Source organism: Diceros bicornis, chromosome 22, assembly GCF_020826845.1.
Source record: "Diceros bicornis minor isolate mBicDic1 chromosome 22, mDicBic1.mat.cur, whole genome shotgun sequence".
Taxonomy (NCBI): Eukaryota; Metazoa; Chordata; class Mammalia; order Perissodactyla; family Rhinocerotidae; genus Diceros; species Diceros bicornis.
Genome location: NC_080761.1, coordinates 27,534,979 through 27,558,492, shown reverse-complemented (window position 1 = coordinate 27,558,492; position 23,514 = coordinate 27,534,979). Strand labels below are relative to the sequence as shown.

At 35.0% G+C, this 23,514-nt stretch overlaps 1 protein-coding gene across 5 annotated transcripts in view; it reads left to right on the top strand.

Annotated features, from left to right (window-relative positions):
* RFX3 (regulatory factor X3) overlaps window positions 1-23,514 on the top strand; it is a 275,918-nt gene that overhangs the window by 171,392 nt on the left and 81,012 nt on the right. For 4 of the 5 annotated variants that reach the window (XM_058565741.1, XM_058565742.1, XM_058565739.1 and 1 more), the window contains 2 exons: window positions 1,357-1,615; window positions 21,678-21,752. In XM_058565741.1, coding sequence (XP_058421724.1) covers window positions 1,357-1,615; window positions 21,678-21,752 — 334 coding nt within the window. The remainder of the gene's footprint in view (window positions 1-1,356; window positions 1,616-21,677; window positions 21,753-23,514) is intronic. The other variant, XM_058565740.1, reaches the window with a different exon arrangement.

Below are 23,514 nucleotides of genomic sequence, written 5' to 3'. Positions count from 1 at the left end.
GCGGTTAAGTTTGTGTGCTACGCTCCGGCAGCCCGGAGTTCGCAGGTTTGAATCCAGGCGCAGACCAACGCACCACTTGTCAAGCCATGCTGAGGCGGCATCCCATATAAAGTAGAGGAAGGTGGGCATGGATGTTAGCCCAAGGCCAATCTTCCTCAGCAAAAAGAGGAGGATTGGCAGCGGTTGTTAGCTCAGGGTTAATCTTCCTCACCAAAAATAAATAAAATAAAAGCAAAAGTCATGTTAAAATGTATGTTATAGTCAATTGAATATGAAAAATAAATCAAATAAGCTTAACCAGAAGAGAAAAAGGAGGGAAAGGACAACATGGAGTGATCAGCAATGTTATACTGCAGATGGGTCAAAAAAGATAAGGACTGACAGCAGCCTTTTAGCTTGGTATTTAGATTTGGTCACAAGTGACCTTATTAAAAGCAATTTCAATGAAAGGCTAAGGGCAGAAGCTTGACTGCAGTTGTTGGGAAGTGGAAATTGAGCACATGAAGAGGTGGCATAGTCATCTCATCAAGAAGAAGCTTGCGTGTAGAGGAAGAGACAGAGATATAGATAGGGATTTAGGGTCCAAGGTGAGTGAACTGTTTGCTCAAGATCCTTATGATGACAAGAAAGAGATCTGTGCAAACTACTTTAGGCATGGAAGTTTATTGCAGGTCACCCAGGCATGTGAAGTAGCATGGGGGATTGACTTGTCAGCCCCCAATCATTCCTGATCCCAGCTTTTCTAAAACTGGAATTTGCAGGAAGTTTTATAGGAAATTGAAGAAGTCACTCAGATTTCTTAGAAGGAAGAGACCTGAGATTATTTATATACTGGAGGTAGGCACCAGTAGAGGGCAAAATCTCTAAAGCACAGGGAAGTGTTGAGGTACTTATGAAAGGAATGTACCTTTAATTTGGAAAGTAAACCCAACTATTTCTGGGAAAGAAGTTTCATGCAAAATACAAAACTCACCATGTTCTAAAGGCTAAGCTAACTGATATATTTTAAACATATATTCACGCTATAAAAATTAATTAAAGAACTGGCCCGGTGGCACAAGCGGTTAAGTGCGCACACTCCGCTGCAGCAGCCTGGGGTTCGCCAATTCGGATCCTGGGCATGCACCGACGCACTGCTTATTGAGCCATTATGTGGCGGCGTCCCATATAAAGTAGAGGAAGATGGGCATGGATGTTAGCTCAGGCCCAATCTTCCTCAGCAAAAAAAAAAAAAAAAAGGGAGGATTGGTATCAGATGTTAGCTCAGGGCTGATCTTCCTCACACTCACAAAAAATTTAATTGAGATGACATAAATAAGCTAGTAAATGTCTTCCTTTTTTCTTCTTCTTCTAAAGCCGAACAACAACTTATCCTTACACAGAAACGCAGATGTACAGCCAAAACACTGGAGGGAATTACTTTGATACTCAAGGGAGTTCTGCACAGGTGACTACCGTGGTCTCGTCCCACAGTATGGTGGGCACTGGTGGGATTCAGATGGGCGTCACAGGAGGACAACTCATCAGCAGCTCTGGAGGAACCTATCTGATCGGCAATTCAATGGAGAATTCTGGTCACTCAGTGACACATACCACTCGGGCCTCCCCAGCGACAGTAAGTATTTGAATTTTTATTTGTTTAATTTAGCTTCTTGGTAGCTTCTATTGTACATTTTCCTCCATAGAGGGAAAAAACAAGACTGAGCAACAGACTGGGTTGGGGCAAGAATGTATTGAGCAGTGTTAGTGCTGTGGTATTATCCAGAGTGTAGTACATGTCATATTATGCAGAACGGTACTGATATGTGCTCCACAATTACATGAAGTAGGAAGTTTTTATTAATAATGTGAAGTAAGAGAGGTGATTCTTACTCATTAATGGTGATTTTAATTGGCTTTCTTCAGTGATGTTCAGTAAAATACTTGAAATTTCTACTGAAAGAACTTACTTGTATAGTATGCTGATTTACACTGGTTTTTTAAGAGATAAAAATCAAGAAGTAATATAGAGAGTAAAATATACTTTAGTTTGGAATTTTCACGTCTGTCACGAGTAATATTTATGTTAGCTAATCACCAGAGAAGTTAAGCTTTATGTAGGGCAGCATTTCCCAAAACTTAGACATTCAAGTTCAGCCATATTTACGTGCCACCTGTACTATGATTTACCTAATGTATTTTTTTAGTTGATTCACTCTTAAAATAGAAAGCCAAGTGTAATTTTTTCTAATGTGTATTAAAATCCATACTTAAATATAAAATTAAAAATGTTTACCCATGTGCCATGTGTACAGTCATTTTGCATTCCACCAGAGAGACACCTTGGCGAGCACTGATCTAGGTAATTCCAATGAAAAATATTTGTATTGGCTCTGACCATAGCTATGAGCGTAATATCTTAGGAACACACCTACATTTTTGAGTTTTCAAGATTTTAAAATGTAATAAATACATTTGTTTTGACACAAGATATTTTAATATATTGAAATGTCATAGAATAGTCGTAGAAAGCTGTGTAGAATTTGATATTATCAAACTCTGTAACATGAGCTTTCCATTTTCACCTCAACTAAGCGTATAAGGAATAATCATTTAGAAGTACCTAGCTAAAGTAGCAATGGGATTGGTTATCTAGATGTTTCATATAAAAGGAGGCTGGGGATGTGAATTAAGTGCATGCGCCCCTTTTCCATCATCCTACCATATAGTTTGTTCTTATAATGAAGTAGAAGTAGAAACAAATTTGGTAGAAAATAATAATATTGAGGGGCTTTACATTTCTCATTTTATGGGTTTTCTTGAAGATAATAATATGTACTTGGTAAGTACTTTGAATCTACTTTTTCTGTTTGTAATGATTACATGTTCATACTTTCATGCCTTTCCCCTAATCCGTTTTTTAAGCCCTTTATTTTTAGTTCACTACTTCTTACTAACATCAGAACAGATCACTAGCAGTTCTGAGTGGAGAGTTCCTTTTTTGTAATTTTTTTCTTTTTGAAGCATTTCTTACATGTATCTGTCTCTTGCTTTTAATAATGTTAAATATAGCATTTCTAAACCTTTTAGTCACACCAGTGTATTTATGTAGATTAGAAACTAAATCATAACCTCTCTGGACCTCAGTTCTCCTATTAATAAAATAATGGGTTAGTTAGACTAAACGATTTCCTGATTTCCTCCGAGCTTTAAAATCATAATATTTACAAAGGAATTGTAAAATGTTCTAGATGTAAAAATAACTGTTCCTTTACCATAAAAAGAAAAGAGGTAGAATAGGTGCCAGTGGTTTATAGTGTTCCTGAGAAGGGCCCCAGAAAGTCATTCTCAGCAGAAAGGGAAGTACTTGCCACTTACCAAGGCCCTAGGAAAACTGAAAAACAGGGAGAAAGAGTCTTTTCCCACTTCCGTAGTATCCACCCTCTCTCATGCTGGCATACCGTCCCTCTGTCCCCCATCCCTCTCCTACTTCACCTTCTCCGGGCATTTCTCCTTGCCTTCACAGTGATTTCTGGCTGCCTGTTAAACATCCTTATCAACTGAATATGGGTTTACTGAATTTCCTGGTTCTATCACTGAGTTAACTTAATTGATTTTCCAGTTCATGTAAATACAATTGCAAACATTAACAGGGTAAATTTTATAGTTTGATTTTTTTTTTTTTTTGGTAAAGGACGTACTTTGGTTTTCTATATAGAGTATGAAAAGTGGCATTTCTCCTTAAGTTATCCATTATGCAAATTTTATGTGTGATTTTTATTATATTAATTGGTAAATTTATCACTTAACTGAAGTATAACAACTGGGAATAATAGAAAAATATTTTAAAAACCAACCACCAATTCATAGTATCAATTGTACATATTAATTTACACTTTTAAAAAAGCATTAATATTTAAGATTCTGTTGTTAAGGATGGCCTTTTTGTTTGTCTCTTTTCTTTTTTACAAGAGAATTTCCTTTTTAACAGAAGGAGTATAAAAGTTAAAAAAATAACTTTTGCATGCAAAACTCATAAGGCGCCCTCATCAAAGCACATATGATAATGGCATATAATAGATGTATATTACCTAATATACATCTGCTAGCGTATTTACTGTTTTGTTTTTTGTTTTTGTGAGGAAGATCATCCCTGAGCTAACATCCATGCTAATCCTCCTCTTTTTGCTGAGGAAGACTGGCTCTGAGCTAACATCTATTGCCAATCCTCCTCCTTTTTTTCCCCCAAAGCCCCAGTAGATAGTTGAATGTCATAGCTGCACATCCTTCTAGTTGCTGTATGTGGGACGTGGCCTCAGCATGGCCGGAGAAGCGGTGCGTCGGTACGTGCCCGGGATTCGAACCTGGGCCGCCAGTAGCGGAGCACGTGCAGTTAACCGCTAAGCCAAGGGGCTGGCCCTAGTATTTACTGTTTTATCTTGCATTTATTACCAAAATATATATTTGATTTGGATCCCCCTCTCAGTCATGCTGAAGATCTTCTCATCTGCTTCATTCACAGTGAAATGGTGATTCTCAGTTTACAGTTTCACATCTGTTACTTTAATAGTTAACAAAGTTTATGTGCCATGAAACCTATTTAAGATTTCCTACCAACATTTTCCTCTTGCCAAATGTTAGAAAATTGGTAGCTTTTTGGTTGCTTAGACTCCTAGAACTCAAGATTTTTTGGTAGGTGCCGTGTCATTAATGGGAATTTGCTTATTTTCATGTTTGTAGAACCATGCAAAGAATGTGTATGAGCACAATCTTTAAAAACTTGATCAAGACTCAAGCTGTTTCCTTCCAAACATTGAACCAGACCGTGCTGTATAAGTTCAGTTTTTCTGGCTCTCCTATCACCTGTAACATGCCTGATGCAACGGACTGTGTAGGAGTAGCCTATACTGTGGCCAAAAATTTCTGACTGGCAGATGGTCAATTGGGCCATTCCTTAAGAGGAATAATAAGTAGAATGTATAGTCAGTTAATTCAGTTGATGTGAAACTAGTGAAGTATGAGTGTTTGGGAATAACACAAACCTAATACCTTTACTCAGTTCCTGGATAGCGAGATTTTCCGCTCCAGTTCTCAGAATAATTTCCCTGGCTCTCTCTTACATTTGACCTGCGTCTGTACAGAAATACTTTCATTTAAATTTATTAGGAATAATTTCCTGCCACAAAGAAAAGTTTACTCCACTGTGCAAACCAGTTTCTCAAGACAGGCCAATGAAAAAAGATAATGATTTGGCATTGAAGCCACTGCTAAGAAAAATAAATGATTAGCACTTGAAATATTTTCTTACCTAGTCTAATATTCAGTATAAAACTGTCTTTCTTATACTAGAAGGATCTCTGAAGCATTAATGGAGAATTTTTGTTTGAGCATATGATTTTTCTTTAGTTTTATAACTTTAAATGATAAGAGATGTTTTATTATTTCATTTTTGCTTGTGCATTGTAAAAATTTTCAATTTTCAAGGTACATAGAAATATGAGAATTTTTCAAAAGATTAATGGGAACAAATTAAATTATATTTGATGACTATATTATGGTACAAACTGCCAATATTCAGATTTGGTCAACATACTATTTCTTCTTTTATTTACTGTATTCTTTTATTTGGTCAGTGGAGTCCATGTGGATATAAATTATATATATATATGTATGTATGTGTTTTTACTTATATAAATATAAATACACACACATTTAAAAGGCATTTCCTACTTATAGTATTAAATCAGAATTTTCAGCAAGATTATGTAATATTTTTATTGGAACATCACTGGATATGAGTTCAGCTAAGTTACTACTTGAATAAATGTTTTACATTTCATTAAAATAATGCTAGGGATCTATTTATTGTTAATATTTCAGTAGCACAAGAACATTAAGGTAAAAGAGTTTGCTGCAGTCATAACTCTGAACTCATTATACTCTGATCTTTCAACTGCATTTCTATAATGTTTCCTTGTATGTCTTTATTCATTTGAAACTCTAATTTATTTTTCTTCATTATTTTTCTGTATAACCATATCATTTATAGAATTTTGGAACCTGAACACAGTTTGCATTTGAGGATCAAAAGTTTGTGCTAGTAGTTAGCGATATTTTTGTGTTCATCACAACATAGTTTGTCTTATACCAGATTATACAATAATTAGCAATTTGCTTTAAGAAGCTTTATTTACTCACTCCTCCATAAAATAACATTTGTATTCTTATAATCAGATGGTTATTTATGGAGTTTTTTTTCCTTCTTGATAACTAAATAAGATTGCATTAATCATTTTTGAGACTGTGATACGAATGCTAATTTTTATACCTCTCTCTATACACATTTAGTAATTATATATGTTAAATGGCTCTTGCTAAAATTAGATCCCACCAAAGGGCACAAGGAAAATGTTGAAATTAATTTTGTTCATTTCTCTGCCACTTTTGATTAAAGTGAAATATTTAATTTCTTTCAATTATGTGGAGGAAAATTTGAATGTCCATCTGCTGCTATATAAGTGGAAGTTTAGCCTAGCTTATATAATTTATAGAAAGCTAAGAATTCATTTAAGAATTGCAGATACTTTTATTTATTTATCCTTGGGTTTACATATTTATGGATTTGGTGTAGGGAATGCCTTTTTTAAGAAGATAAATATGTTTAGCATGCCGTAAAACAATTTGCCTTCTTCTTCTTTTGCTGCAGTGGTACCAATGACCATTTGTTTTGTTTTAAATTTTTTATTAATTTATTTATACAAATTAGTTATACATTCTTGAGTTGCACAATTCAAAAAATATAAGAAAGTGCATAATGCAGTCTCCTCACCCCTGTTCCTCAGTTCTTTTCCTTCAAGGCAACCAGTGTTATCAAGTTCTTTGAGTATCATTCTAGAGAGATTCTATGAATATACAAGCAGAATGTCTCTTTCTCTTCCTCTCATTACCATATTTTTTATACGAGTGGTAACAAAAATACTGCATCTTGCTTTTTTTTCACCTAACAGTATGTCTCAGAGATTTTTTTCATATCAGTACTTGAAGGGCTTCCTTATATTTATGGGAAGTGACTATATTATAAGGAACTGAACTGCCCATCTATCTTACCAAAGGCAAAAGAAACAGTTAAAATAGTATTGGATTACGGGTTATGGCTATATAGAGAGATAAAAGCGACATAGTCACATGAGATGAAAACTTCTGTTTAATTATCATATGTAAAGATATACTTGGAAGAAAATTTTTTTAAGTTACAAGTGTGCATAAATTATACGTAAATAACGGTTATTTTATATTTTATATATTACAGAAATAATTATTTCTATTTTAAGTAATTTTCTTAGTCTTCCAATTAGCTTCAATGATACAAAAAAAAAAAAAAACAAACAAAACTTGCTCCACTTATTTTGGCAGAAGCATGTATGTTCATGATGATCAGCATTTTCTGTTTTCCTGTGTCCCGTTGTCCCTAGGCCAACCTAAGCCCTCCAATGAATCTCCTCAGAGAGAATACCACGAACCTTCAGCTTCCTGCACTAAATCCTAAATTGACTGAAGGTTCTGGGACCTCATTCTCAAAGCACTTAATAAAATGGGACTCTGAGTGACTTGTAGTCTCCATTGCTTCATCTATATTCCCTTCAGCTGTCAGTCAGTTCCACACTGCTCCAGCCTTGAAGCTGATAAGGTGTAGAGGCAGTAATTTTACGGTTAAGGCTGTAAGACATTCCACTCCTAGAAATCTTGATAAACTAGAAGGTTAAGACAAACAGAATGACGGAGGCCTTCAGCCTCTCCTGAGCAGAGCCGACGGATTCCCCTGAATTTCTATAGCAAAATCCAATAATGAGTAACTTTATTTTTTAGGATTTCATACTGAAACAGCATTTCAGAATACAGGTGTGTTATAACATGCTAGAAATGGCTAGATTCTATTTCATACGAAATCTAGGTTAGGAAAGTTTAATGTTGTTTGTAAATTCTACTTATAAATATGGAAGTAAGCTATTCCAGGTGACCTCTCGTGTAACTTTTGCTTGATTCTTTTATTTGTAAATCAAATTTAAAATTAATTTACTAGCTTGAAACTACTATAGATTTTGAAGGAAAAAATCACTTAAGTTTCACTCAGGGAGACTAGGTAATCCAGATAAAATATGAAATGTATTGGAGGCAAATTAAAATACACTATAGTCAGTGAGTTACTTATAAGTCAATATCAGACCAATAAAATTTTAATACTGCCTCTTCCACTGGCGCATGTCTTTTAATTTAATGAGGGAAAATACAACACAATGCCTATGACCAATTGTCGAGTCTCCAATGAGAAGGAGTTTCTCCATGTCCCCATGTTTATCAGTTCATCCCCCAAAAGCATGTGATTTGATTACCACTTGCTCAGCATGCATAACTGCTTGTGTTTATTAGCCACAGAATTATCTGTTTTCTTTTAAAATCTAGCTGTTGTGTTCGATTATAATTGTTGGTGGCAATAAATTTCATGGGCTAGGAGTTTTATAATCTAACTACACATTGTTAGAAATAATTTTACACATTTGTTTTGAATTTACTTACTATAAATTTTAGTAACTTTCCCATCTGCCTTGTAAGAAAGGAAGATGTGATTTTTATTTTTTTATTTTATTTTTTTAATTTATTTTTTTATTTTTTTTAATTTTGTTTATTGCATTAACATTGGTTTATGACATTGTAAAAATTTCAGGTGTACATCATTGTACTTCTATTTCTGGTGTACATCATTGTACTTCTATTTCTGCATAGATTACATCATGTTCACCACCAAAATACTAACTACAACCCATCACCACACACACGTGCTGAATTATCCCTTTCACCCTCCTCCCTCCCCCCTTCCCCACTGGTCACCACCAATCCAATCTCTGTCCCTATGTGTTTGTTTATTGTTGTTATTATCTACTACTTAATGAAGGAAATCATACGGTATTTGACCTTCTCCCTCTGACTTATTTCACTTTGCATTATACCCTCAATGTCCATCCATGTTGTCACAAATGACTGGATTTCATCGTTTCTTATGGCTGAGTAGTATTCCATTGTGTATATATACCACATCTTCTTTATCCATTCGTCCCTTGATGGGCACTTAGGTTGCTTCCAAGTCTTGGCTATTGTGAATAACGCTGCAATGAACACAGGGGTGCATGTACCTCTACAAATTGGTGCTTTCAAGTTCTTTGGATAAATACCCAACAGTGGAATAGCTGGATCATATGGTAGTTCTATCCTTGATTTTTTGAGGAATCTCCATACTGTTTTCTATAGTGGCTGCACCAATTTGCACTCCCACCAGCAGTGTATGAGAGTTCCCTTCTCTCCACATCCTCTCCAACACATGTTGTTTCCTGTCTTGTTAATTATAGCCATTCTGACGGGCGTGAGGTGATATCTCATTGTAGTTTTGATTTGCATTTCCCTGATAGTTAGTGATTTTGAACATCTTTTCATGTGTCTGTTGGCCATCTGTATATCTTCTTTGGAGAAATGTCTGTCCGGGTCTTTTGCCCATTTTTTAATTGGGTTGTTAGTTTTTTTGTTGTTGAGATGCATGAGTTCTTTATATATTTTGGAGATTAAGCCCTTATCAGAAGTATGGTTTGCAAATATCTTCTCCCAATTGTTAGGTTGTCTTTTCGTTTTGTTGATGGTTTCCTATGCTGTGCAGAAGCTTTTTAGTTTGATGTAGTCCCATTTGTTTATTTTTTCTATTGTTTTTCTTGCCCGGTCAGACGTGGTGTTTGAAAAGATGTTGCTAAGACCGATGTCGAAGAGCGTACTGCCTATGTTTTCTTCTAGAAGTTTCACAGTTTCAGGTCTTACATTCAAGTCTTTAATCCATTTGGAGTTAATTTTTATGTATGGTGTAAGGTAAGGGTCTACTTTCATTTTTTTGCATATGGCTATCCAGTTTTCCCAACGCCATTTGTTGAAGAGACTTTCTTTTCCCCATTGTATGTTCTTGGCTCCTTTGTCAAAGATTAGCTGTCCATAGATGTGTGGGTTTATTTCTGGGCTTTCGATTCTATTCCATTGATCTGTGTGTCTGTTTTTGTGCCACTACCATGCTGTTTTGGTTACTATAGCTTTGTAGTATATTTTGAAATCAGGGAGTGTGATACCTCCAGCTTTGTTCTTTTTTCTCAGGATTCCTTTAGCTATTCGGGGTCTTTTGTTGTTCCATATAAATTTTAGGATTCTTTGTTCTATTTCTGTGAAAAATGTTGTTGGAACTTTGATAGGGATTGCATTGAATCTATAGATGGCTTTAGGAAGTATGGACATCTTAACTATGTTAATTCTTCCAATCCAGGAGCACGGAATATCTTTCCATTTCTTTGTGTCTTCTTCAATTTCTTTCAGCAATGTTTTATAGTTTTCGGTGTACAGATCTTTCACCTCTTTGGTTAAGTTTATTCCTAGGTATTTTATTCTTTTTGTTGCAATTGTAAATGGGATGGTATTCTTAATTTCTCTTTCTGCTACTTCATTGTTAGTGTATAGAAATGCAGCTGATTTTTGTATGTTGATTTTGTATCCTGCAACTTTACCATATTCGTTTATTACTTCTAAAAGTTTTCTGGTGGATTCTTTAGGGTTTTCTATATATAAAATCATGTCATCTGCAAATAGTGACAGTTTCACTTCTTCCTTTCCAATTTGGATCCCTTTTATTTCTTTCTCTTGCCTGATTGCTCTGGCTAGCACTTCCAGTACTATGTTAAATAGGAGTGGTGACAGTGGGCATCCTTGTCTGGTTCCTGTTCTTAGAGGGATGGCTTTCAGTTTTTCACCATTGAGGATGATATTAGCTGTGGGTTTCTCATACATGGTCTTTATTATGTTGAGATACTTTCCTTCTATACCCATTTTATTCAGAGTTTTTATCATAAATGGATGCTGTATCTTGTCAAATGCTTTCTCTGCATCTATGGAGATGATCATGTGATTTTTATTCTTCATTTTATTAATGTGGTGTATTACGTTGATTGATTTGCGAATGTTAAACCATCCCTGCATACCTGGAATAAATCCCACTTGATCATGGTGTATAATCTTTTTAACATATTGTTGTATGTGATTTGCTAGTATTTTGTTGAGGATGGGAAGATGTGATTTTTAATTGTGCTTTCAAAATTATAGAAAAGATGCAGTTAGGCAAGAAAAGGAAATAAAATATAAAAATAGAAAGGAGGCAAAGAGGTCAGAATTTGCAGATGATATGATTCTCTACCTGATAAAAATTATAGAGAATCAAATGAAAAAACTAACAAATAATAAGAGAATTTAGTAAGGTGACTGAGTACACGGTTAATATACAAAGAAATCAACAGCTTTTCTAGATACAAACAACGTTAGTTAGAAAATATAATGGAAGCAAAGATCTTATTTATAATAAATTCAAAATATACCAGGCAATAAACTAACAATGTATGTGTAAGATCCAGCTGCTGAATAAAACTTTTTAAAGTTCCTAAGGGACACAAAAAGGAGTTTGAATAATTGAAAAACAAGTTTCAGTATCAAACATTTTGAATCTCCCTAAGTTAACTTAAAATATTTTAATATAATCCCAATCAAAATACCAGTAGATTTTTTTTCTTTTACAAGAAAGGCTATTTATATAACTGTACATGCAAGAGTAATGAAGAAAATTTTGTAAAAAGAAAAATAAGGATGGGGTGAGACGGAAACAGCCCTACCAGTAATTCAAACCTATTATAAAATAATGATAATTAAAACAGAATTGTCTAGGCATATGAAGAGATCAGTATAGACCGGTAATGCACTAGAGACCATCAGTAGGCCAAATGCATATGCAAATATAGTATATGATAAAAGTGGTATTGCCTGTCAGTGGAGAAATGATGGATTATCAATAAAAGATGTTTGGGATGACTAGATAACTATTTAGAAAAGAAAATTAGACTGGTTCCATACATTACTATTTATACCAAAATTAATTTCACTTGGATGGAAAAATGTGTTGTATCTTTATTCTCTTAGAGTGGGAAAGTGTGATATAAAATCCAGAAGCTACAAAGAATATGTTGATATATTCAAATACTTAAAAGTGAAAACATTCCATGTGACAAAAACCACAGTGAACAAATGCAACAGTGAAACAACAACCTGGCATAAAGTGGTGAGAGATTATGTTCAAAGGACTAATTTATTTAATATATAGACCACACTTATAAATCCATCAGAAAAAAAGCCAAAACTGTGGAATATATATGAATAAGCAGTCCACTGAAAAGGAAATGAAAAATAAACTACAAAAAGATAAGATTTTTCATCTTTTACACAGGCAAAGTTGAGAAAGTTAGTAAGCCTTGGCAAAGGTGTGAAGAAACAGGTACTCTCATTGATAGGAATCTAAATTGGCACAGGATTGGGGGGCAATATGGAAATTTTTATTAAAATTGAAAATACGCTTATCCTTTGACCCAGAGCGTATACTTCTAAGAGTTTATCCTACTGATGATACTCTTACATATGTGAAATGCTATATAAACAACTAGATCCATTGTAGAGTTATTTATAATAGAAAATGATTGGGAAAACCCTAATTGTCCATCAACAGGGTTATAGTTAAATAAATTGTGGTGTATTTGTCCATTCAGTGAAATTTTATACAGCCCTTAAAAAGAGTGAGGCAGTATTTATATTTATATCCTCTTTGATATGGGAAGATCTCCAAAGATATTGTTAAATGAAAAAGCAAGGGGTAGTGTGTGTGTGTGTGTGTGTGTGTGGTAGGTGTGTGTGTTTAAATAGAAACATACATTTGTATGTGCTTATATAAGCACAAAGATATCCCTAGAAGAATACATGAAGAAAAAAGGTGGGAGGCATGTGAATATATTATTATCTATTCAGAAAGTGATTTGTTATTTTCAAAAATCTCAGACAAGCTTTTAGTGATTACAAAGTGTCTATTTGGTCATGTTCCCCAAATGTGTGTAGCTGAAACAACCCTTTCTTTATTCACCCAGTATAAAGGCTGACTATGACAGTCACGATTCAAATTAAACCTCAATCGTAGGTTTCAGAAAAAGTCCTCCTTTATTAGACTATTGAAAGTTTAGAGGATGAAAACTGGCATTAAATTTGGTAAGGATTTTTAGAGCCATTCTTATTGAATATTTTGGAGTGAAAGTGAATATTATGTATTTGTATTCTTGTACTTAGAGTCTGGATTATTTTCTTTAATCACTCACTCTCTCAAACATTTATTGAGCAATTACTATTGACCAGGCACTGTGCTTCTATGAGTATAAAGGTTTGCAATATGGGTAATGTAGCTAGTTCCAGCACTGAAAATTTCCTCCAAGGCACAAATGGAAATCCACACATAGCCCCCAAACACCTTTTAAGTGGTTAATCTTCTCCCCCACCACATTATTTTTTAAATCCCAAATGTTAGTATGTTGTGAATTGGTTAATTTTAGATTTATCAAAATTGTGCTGATCTTCTGATTATGTTGCTAATATAAGTTGCAAAATTGCCTAAAGGTTGCGTAAGATTGGGTAGCAACAGAGTGAAAGAGAAGAAAAATCCAATTACTTGGACTTGCAAAATCAGCCTTTAAAAAGTTAGCGCCGTTGTAGGAATGCCCATTACCTCCTTGCTGATTCTCCCTTAAGTAGTAGTTGCAGTCTGACCCTGGCATAGAAAAAAATTTTGATTATGTTTTAGGGCAGTGTTACTCGAACTTGGGTGTGCATTCTCTGGAGCATTGGTTAAACATGTAGCTGGACCCCACGCCCAGGACTTTTGATTCAGTGTGAAGAAGAGCCCAAGAATGTCATTTATTATAAGTGCCCAGGTGATTCTGATAATACTCATCCAGGACCACACTTGGAGAAAACCTGTTTTAGTGATTATCAGCTAAATACAAAATGAAAATGGTCTTAGTACTCAGAATAATCTGCAAAAGCAGATTTGAAATCTTACATTTGAAAATGTAAACTTGGCTTAAATCCTATCCCAGCCGATTCCTGAAGGATAATTCTAGCCCTGAGTGCTTATGCAGTTGATGTCTCAGACTAGTTTTATTGTCACGAACTGATAATGCCAGCCTCATAGAGTGCTGTTGAGAGTGGAGGGATGTGGGCTCCGCGGAATGATCACGGGAAGTCCAAAACAACAGTCTTGGTTTCAGTCCACCAAGTTAAACCAAATGTTCTCAGAATGCATTCAGTTTATGCAGGTTTCTTATCCAAATGTTTTTTCTCATAAATATTTCAGAATAGCTTCAGGTGGTGCAAAATTGCCAAAACTTCAGATTGAAAGCATAATAATTTAAAATTTTTCTCTAGATGTCATAAAATTATCAATGAATAAAAAAGATTTCAGGGGCCAGCCTGGTGGCATAGTGGTTAAGTTCACATACTCCACTTCGGCAGCCCAGGGTTTGCGGGTTCGGATCCTGGGCATGGACCTACACACTACTCATCAAGCCATGCTGTGGCAGCTCCCATATACAAAGTGGAGGAGGACTGGCATGGATGTTAGCTCAGGGACAATCTTCCTCACCAAAAAACAACAACAACAACAAAAAAAGATTTCATGTAGTTAAACATTTGCAAGACCTAAAACTTATTTGCTCTAAACGCTTAATGTGTAAAATTAAAACTTCATCTTTAGCTACTTTCGAGTTCAAGAGGAGATGAAAAGCAAAGGTGGCTAGGTGTGTTTTCTGGGCATTTTTTATTTTTTTAAGAGTTAAAAGAACAACCTGTCCTGAATTTCTCATAGTTAAGCTTCTTTTCAACATTGCCGTGGAGTAACATATTTACATGTTGATTTCCATTATCACTTGAATATACAACTTAAAGAGCAGTGTCATATTCAGAGCCTTAGTTTCAGTGGAAGTGCTTCTTTCTGTGTTGTCAAGGCCTCCTGGGTCCAAGAGATGCCTGTAGATCCTTAGAAGGGATCCAAGGACTAGAAGGGAACTGATGTAACTGCTTAGTGCAGAGCATTCAAAGTTTTTGGGGCCACAACCGACAATGAGAAATATCTTTACATTGTGGCCCAATTGCTCATGTACATACATACATTCATGAGTATATGTCTATATATGCACATATATATGACTGTGTATATACATGTACACATTCATGTACAGATGACTGAAATCAAGTTCTATGAAACGGTACTTATCCATACTGTGTACAAAGATATCTGATTATTTTCTACTCTATTTGATTTCTTAATTTTTTAAAAATGCTGGTCAGGACCCACATAACTGATTTCATAACCCATAAATGGGTTGCACTTAACATTCTGAAAAGACTGCTTTGGGCAAATTGAAGAGGAAATCAAAGTATTAGCAATACATAGATGAGACACCTGGGTACAGAATCTCCATTGTTTTTCGTTTTTCTGTGTTGTTGTTTTGCATTTCTAACAAGTGCCCAGATGATTCTAACAAGTGATCAGGACCACACTTTGAAAAAAACCTCTGTTATAGTGACTATATAGACTAAAAACAAAGTGAAAGTATTCCTCCCTTTGATGTTCGTGGTTGAAGTGCTTCCTGTAGGAAGTCCCCTTCCACACACACATATACACCAGGAGGCTGTCATTTCTGACAGGTATAAGGGTGGTGGCTACATGCTCATGTCAGCAATCACATTCACCTTTCCTGAACAAAAGCCACCAAGTAGAAATATTTCTGCCTTGATCTCAAATGCAAACAAAATGCAAAGTCTTAAGAGTTCAAGAGAGAAATGACACAAAAGGAAATTCCCAGTCTTAAGTATATTCTCTTCATTCGGTTTCTCTAAAGAATTGACTATTCTTTTTTTTTTTTTTTTTGTGAGGAAGATCAGCCTTGAGCTAACATCCATGCTAATCCTCCTCTTTTTTTTTTTGCTAAGGAAGACCGGCTCTGAGCTAACATCTATTGCCAATCCTCCTCCTTTTTTTTCCCCAAAGCCCCAGTAGATAGTTGTATGTCATAGTTGCACATCTTTCTAGTTGCTGTATGTGGGACGCGGCCTCAGCATGGCCGGAGAAGCGGTGCGTCGGTGTGCCCCCGGGATCCGAACCTGGGCGGCCAGTAGCGCAGTGCGCACACTTTAACCGCTAAGCCACCGGGCCAGCCCAAGAATTTACTATTCTTTCAATAGGAAACAAAAATGCTGTTTCTCAAAAAATAAGTGAATAAATAAATTTTTTAAAATGCTGTTTCTCTAAGAATGTGTTAACTGGTGAGGTTAACAGAGTAACCTGTGTTAACAAGAAAATTCAATCATTATACCTTAAGGATAACTATTTTTTGAGGATTAAAATTTACCTTTCCATTCAAAACTTTTGTTGCCTTGTAACTTGATCGCTTTGAAATCATTTCAAGTAATGCTTATCAATCATATTTAAACCCTTTTCTATTAGAAAGTAAGTCTTGTTAATAAATCATTTAGCAAGTTTTAATTTTACAAGCTGCTCCTTGGAAGACAGTTTCATTAAAACAATTTGAGATATTTCCACTTGATTTATATTCATGTTATATTTGTATCAAATGGAAATGATGTTGAACTTAGAGCCATAAATCTTGGGTTCCAATCTCATAGTTAATACCTATGTAATCTCAAGAAGATCCCTCAATCCCAGAGAGCCTCAATTTTCTAATCTGTGAAAAGGAGATAATATTGCTTGCCTTTCCTGTTTCACCAAGTTGCTGTGAAGATCAAATGAGAATTAATGTAAAAAGGCTTTATAGATCATAAAGCATTATAGTATTCTATTTTTAAATCGCTTTCTTTAACAGTTCTAGAAAGGAGATAGTTTCTACCATGAGACCAATTTTAATTATAGTGGTAGTTGAATATATCAGTCTTGACCTTTAGTCTTTAAAAAAGATTAAAAAGCCATTTCAGAGTCAAGTGAATATGCCTTGACCTATAAAGACAATGAATAAGATGATATAATTGTTCTTTTTCCTTCTGTTTTATTAGCATGTAATGGAATGACTGGTCGATATTTACATTAAGAGAAAGTCCTAATTGTCCACATATATGATATTCTACTTGGGCTGTTGCATAGATGTACATAAATGTATATATAAATCACATGTCCAGGGGAGCCTCGGATTTGCCCCATGTTAACTCATGCAAAAGACTCAGCTCCTCTTCCCATTTCGCTACTTTTCAAACTGAGGTTTACCTTTTTTTATCAAATGCCCCTAAATGAACCCTGTGCTGCAGCCAGTCTTGATTACTTGTGCCTGGAGTATCTGTGAGTGGCATAGATTTTACTGAAGATTTTGTAGGGAAAAGAGGTGAAGTTTTAGCATCACACTTGCCAGAGCACGGTCACTCAAAACCTCTTTGCGCTACCTTGTTCTCCCCAGTCTGTCCATTCATTCTGCCAGTGAGCATTCATCTCCAGTCTTCCCAGATCCCTGGCTCCTGTAAATCTCTCAACCCTTCAGCGGAGCACTTAAGCCTGGCAGTAACTTTGCAAAACAAAGGGCCATCCTATGAATTCTCCTTCCTTAGAAGGCAATGTGGAACTGCAAATACCAATTATAAATAACAATGGGGAATCATAAATAATGGAGAAAATGATTTTTTATTACATTTTTCTCTTTAAAAGTATTTGCTGCCCTAAAAGTACAATATTGATCCCTTCTCTGAGCTTGGGAAAGGAGAATGCAAACACAATATTTACGGGACATCTAGACATCCTTTGACCCCTTTTCTCCCCTTTCCCATCCTCTTTTCCTAAGGGCTTGGGTGAGACTTTTCTCTGAAGTCCTTTTTGGAACACTGATTCTTGGTTGGATATCACATGAACGTCAAGGTGACCCTTGGTGCTTGGACACTGTCTATCTGTCTTTGATTCCAACAAGGCAGCATTGGCATTTTAGTGACTGGAAAAGAGTTTGCAGCGTGAGTTTTAGGCCATGTGTTTATCACACTGTGTATCTGTTCCCTTTCAGGTAATAAGTGCCCTGTCCTTCTTCATGTCTTTCTTAGAGGGCTTGCAGTATCTTTGTCAGAGCTCCAGTGAGCCTTTTTTTTTCTCCTGGATATGAAATATAGCATCTCCCTGGCCTCTTCTGAATTTCTGATCCTAATTCCTGAGAAGTCGCGGAAGATTTCCTTCACTGTTGCAATCTGCCACAGATATGCATATTTGCCATACTCCAAACAAATAAGGGTTTCTTCTGCCTTTCAGAGCCCATGCATTTTTTTTTCCTTGAGTCTACCACACAAGAACTAAGGTCTGCTTCTTGCCGCGTGGTCGTATTTTTATCACATTTGTGACCATGCCGCTTTCTCTACCAGACGCAAAGGAGTTGGTGTGGTCTCTAATTAGCACTCCAGACTTAGTGTGGAGATCCTTTTGCCCAAATGAGGGAAACCCACTTACACCATTCCCTGGGATTCTCTCTTTTGTAGAATTCAACTTTTGGTTGAGAGAGCTGAGTCACACCTGTATTTGCTTTAATTCTCCAACTCCTAACTGGTGACACCATCCCATACATTATTTTCTCATAGCAAGTTGTGTTACCTTCCTCTCTTGCTTCACCCAAATTAAGCTTCACTCACAGCAAAACTCATGGGAGTCCCTGCGCTCTCTGATGAAGTCTCAGTTTCTAGAGTAGTGAACTACTCTCTCAGCAAGTTGCTCCAACCAGGTCTGAATTTTCAAATTATGCTCCATAGAACCTTGTCATTCGGCACACTACAAAGAGGTCCTTTCATCTTCCTGCTAATGTGTGGTCAGAAAGAAATCTGGTGTGTGAACGTAGGAAGTTCTCCGCATTACCTGAGCTTTGACTCTTAGGCTTTGCAGGCATTCTGTCAGGGTAGCGTCTGAGGCTTTGAGACCACATATAATTCCTAAGGCTGGAAATCTTTTCGTTGATCTTTATCACTTTTCTGCCCTACAGGCCTGCCACTCCTCTAACATTTCGGTGGCCTGTCTAAACACAGTGCAAAATCCTCTTCGGTTTCTGAAAACGTTTCTGCAATAGCAGTGGACTAAGGTTTCCTGTTCTTCGGTTGATAACCACCCTCAGAGTAGATTCCCATTCTCATGAGAATCCTGTTTTAGTTGGTGAAACTGGAGGGTGTTAAATCATCCCAAGTATTTCGCTAAGGATCTTCTTTTATCTTCCCCAAAGGATTAATTTTTCTAAGAAGTCATGTGCCCATAGTGGCTGGAATGGATATCAGTTTCTTACCTGCTCTTTCACATAGAGAGTTTCTAAGTCCCACCCCCTCCAATTATCTCACTTAATGCGCTGTAAGCCTGAACATTTCATCTCAAATGGAGCATCCCACCATTTGATCTCAGAGGAGTTACCATAGCTTCTTATCTCATTATGAGGTAGTAGTCCAGGATCATCATTAACCGGTCTAAATTCCCAAGCACCACGTATCCCAGCATTAGATAATCATGGAGAGGATATGTACACTATTGGCAATCAGTCCTAGGATGATTATTTAGTAAGAGATACAACTGGGTGCTGTGCCTTAGTTCAGAGAATTGGTTTTTCAAAAAATAAGCTAAAATATAGTCTAAAGCTTAATTAGTTTAAGGAAGACATGGAAAATGTTTACTTACAATGCCCACTTTTTAATGGTAAAAAAACAACAACCATGAATCCTTTAGTCATAAGGAAATTAAAATGGCTGATTAAAAAACAAACCCAGACATGGATTTCTATCTCAGTATTGCTCAGCTATTATATTTCTGATAAATTTTACCTTTCATCTAAACCTATAAAAATCACAAGATACAGATCATTTTATTTTTATTTAGTAGACTGAAATCTAACCTCAAATTTTCCACACTCAAACTTTAAAGAAAATATAGGCATTTTAGCAAATTAGAGTTTTGAGCGAATTCTTCCTAGAAGTGATTTGAAGTCACAGGAGGATAAGGCTTTTCAGCTGTTTTTGGATGTATTTTCTTTTGGAAAGCAAGAGCACTTATTGACGCCCTTTTAAGATACATAATACTGAGACCTTTTATAGTTTTACACTTTAACATTTTGGTAAGATGTTTGTTTACTCATTACATTTATATTACTCTTTCTGTAATGTATCTTTTCTTGCTTATATAATATCACTGTCTTTGGTTTATTTTCAAGTATAATGATAAACTGCATTAACATTCCATCAGGGAGAGAGAATGTTTTAGAAGCCAGTTTACTTACTTTTGTGATCTAAAAAAATTAACAATAAAATAAATTGTATAATATCATCTTATGAATTATTTTAATATCTATTTTAAGAATTTTTTTTTATGATATCTAACCTAACATTCTTCTCAGTATTACATTTTATTAACTCTAGGGAAGAAGAGCAGGTAACTTGGGAAAGTAATATAAAATAAAATTAAAGCCATTAATTCCCAACTTGTTTAGAAGAAAATTAGATTTAATGTTGATATAACCGAGACTAAACATTCTATGTTTAAAGTATTTTTCCGTAAAGAAATTGGAAATTTGATACAACAAAAAAAAATATTTTGCTATGGATATTGCCATCCATGTTTTGTTTTTGATTTTGTTTTTTTTTTTTGGTGGGGGGAGGCAGTATGTTAAAATTTCAAGGCGTTGTTAATTTCCATAGCCAATGTAAAGTGTAAGTAAGTTAACTACATTTGAAAGCCTTAAGTATTTTTTATAACTACTTACACTGAATTGTTGATTTGATCAGATGGTAAAAATAAAAATAATGAAATCGATTTTCTCTCTTACATACTGTGATTTTTTATTTAACTTTAGTTAATATTGTTAATATATTCCAGTAACCAAATATAGGATGTTCAGAACCTGATTTTACAGTATGTGCTATAGAGCTAGGAGCTGAGAGATAGATATCTTTAAATATGAGGTTATCAAGAGCACATTTCATTTATTATTGGCACCTGCTACTTAATTAAGGTGTTATGATTGTTCATGGTATGCTGAGATTACATGGAATAAAACTGTTTCTGTGATTGTCTCTTTTCTTTGTTGGCTCTGAATTATTTTCTCTTCTACATTCCATTTCTGCTGTCATTTCTAATAGCTCTGCCTCACCACCACATCCTAAAGTATAACGTAGGGACCATGATTACATCTTAATGTTTGTTCGTACTAATGACCCTCCACTTCCAAATTTTAATACAAGGTTAAGAGAGGGATGGATAGATTTAGTAGCTTTTGAACATTAATGAAGGTGTCTTTGCACATTTGCATTAAAATACTAATGCATGTTAAACACAAAATCTGCAGTATGATTTTCCTTTCATAACAGAATAACACAAATATTAAATACTCTTTAGGTGGGAGACTATTTAGAAAGAGAGTGGTTTCCATCCCACATCTTGAACTGTGAAAGTCAAGAATGTTTTCTCATAACTAGAAAAATCCACCAGGGTTCCTGCTCCTTGGGTCTCCATTCTGATTATAATTACAGAATGTTCAAAAAGGTTTCCTTTTGTGATGGGGCTTATTATTAGTGTGCATATTTTTATTTTATTTTCTGGGGATGGAGGGCAGGTGGGGGAAATACACATTTAGTGAGAGCTATTCATTAGTCACCATTGAAGAAGAAATTGAACTTTAAAGAATCTATCAAAAATTCTCTGGTGAGCCTTTTATTACTATCTTGTCTTGAGCCCTTTTTTTAATGACATCTATTATCAGATTGAAATGGCGATTGAGACGCTGCAAAAGTCTGACGGTCTGTCCACTCACAGAAGCTCTCTTCTCAACAGCCATGTAAGTTGCCTCTTCTTCATGTAAACTAATCTCTTGCTTGTTCTGCATGTGTTGCTTGCTTCTAAATGCTTGTTTTATTTATTTACTTATTTATTTTGCTTCTTAATCTTCCTGTCTTGACCCCTTATAATCTCTGTATCACTTAATGGCTATTTTGAAAAGTGGAATGTCTAAAAAAGTAAAACCCCCCGATATACTGCTTTACTAGGTTTTTGTACTGTTTTGGTACAGATATAACATTTCCAAGTTAATAACAAGCTGCCATTTATTTGTAAAAAGTAATTGATGGGGATTTTAAATATTTAAAATTTCCTAGTTTGATATTTACTACGAAGCAGATGCTTGTAATCTGCATCTCTAAGTCTGAGGCAGAAACAGCCGTGTCTACTTGTATGATCAGTAATATTCTTTAAGTGGAAAAATGATTATTAATGCCAAATCTCTTTGAAAATGATTTACTTACCAATAAGACTATATAAGTTGGACAGGAAACAGCTACTTAGATGAGCTCAGGCCCTAAGACCTAAAGGAAAATGGAACTGGGCTGAAAGAAGAAGTGAGGCTCTAGATAAGCCATAAATTGCTAACAATTGAGATGAAACAGAATTACTGTTACTGTTTCTTGAAGCTTTTAACTGTTATCAGATGCAGCATCACTATAACACTGGTAAGTGTAAGAAGAATGATGACAGTTTTGTGAAACTAAATATTTTCATTGAATGTTCAAGTTGGGGAACCAATGAAAATGCTGATTAAAAATTATTTTGTTACCATGACTTCTGAATATATGGGAAAAAGTTAATAGACCTGTGACTTAAATCTGTTTTAGATAGATCTTCTGCTAAATTAATATCAGTGACAATATAGTAAGAATTAAGAGTTTTCCCTCCCAGCTAAAAATGTATTCTTAAATTTAGGGATAAATTATTATGATTTTTTTAATTCTTCTCCATATTTTGTGATTGAAAAGTCCAAAATTGAATCACTCAAATGAAATGAAATATTGTTAGTTTTCAATAAACCTATAACCTTTAGCTCATAGAAAATGTCTTCACTATGCTTTTTAAGTATCTGAATTTTCAAAGATTTAAATTTTATATTCCAACATAACACTAAATACTTCCTTATGTTCTTACACATTTGTTTTTAGATGAAGTATTTTGTCTTGTTTTTATCCAAGGAGAAGTATGGCAAATAAAAATAGGTTAGCCAATTTAGAGAATGCCTGCAATTTTGGTGAAAATTATAGATTATAAATTTTAAAATAATATATATTTTGGCCCTTCTTTTTGAAACAGTTTGAGGAATGTAATTTTTCCCCTTTCTGAAAATTTGTATGTAATATACCACTCTTTCATATGTTTCATAAGTATATCCCTGCTGTGTTAGCATGAGTCTGTGATTGTGTGAAAAGGCTGATTTACTATATTCTGTTAGGGTATATGTTTTGGGGAGGGGGTGATTACTAACTGGTGTTTGTGTTTTGAAAATGGCAAGTGGAAATGTTGTTTATTTTTGGTCAAAAAAGTGCAGGAACATAAGAAAAAAAAAACACCTGAAGTTTCCAGTTACCTTTTTTGGACTTTCAGACTTCTAAGAAGTTGTGCTTTGATATTCAATTCACATTTCATTTTCATTTGAGATATATAGTTTAGTAAAATATGTGATATATTTAATTTTAACTTGAATTAGCTATCTCAGTTTAGTATTTTCATGAACACTAATATAGGTATAAGAACATGTTTTTGGTATACTTTTATTT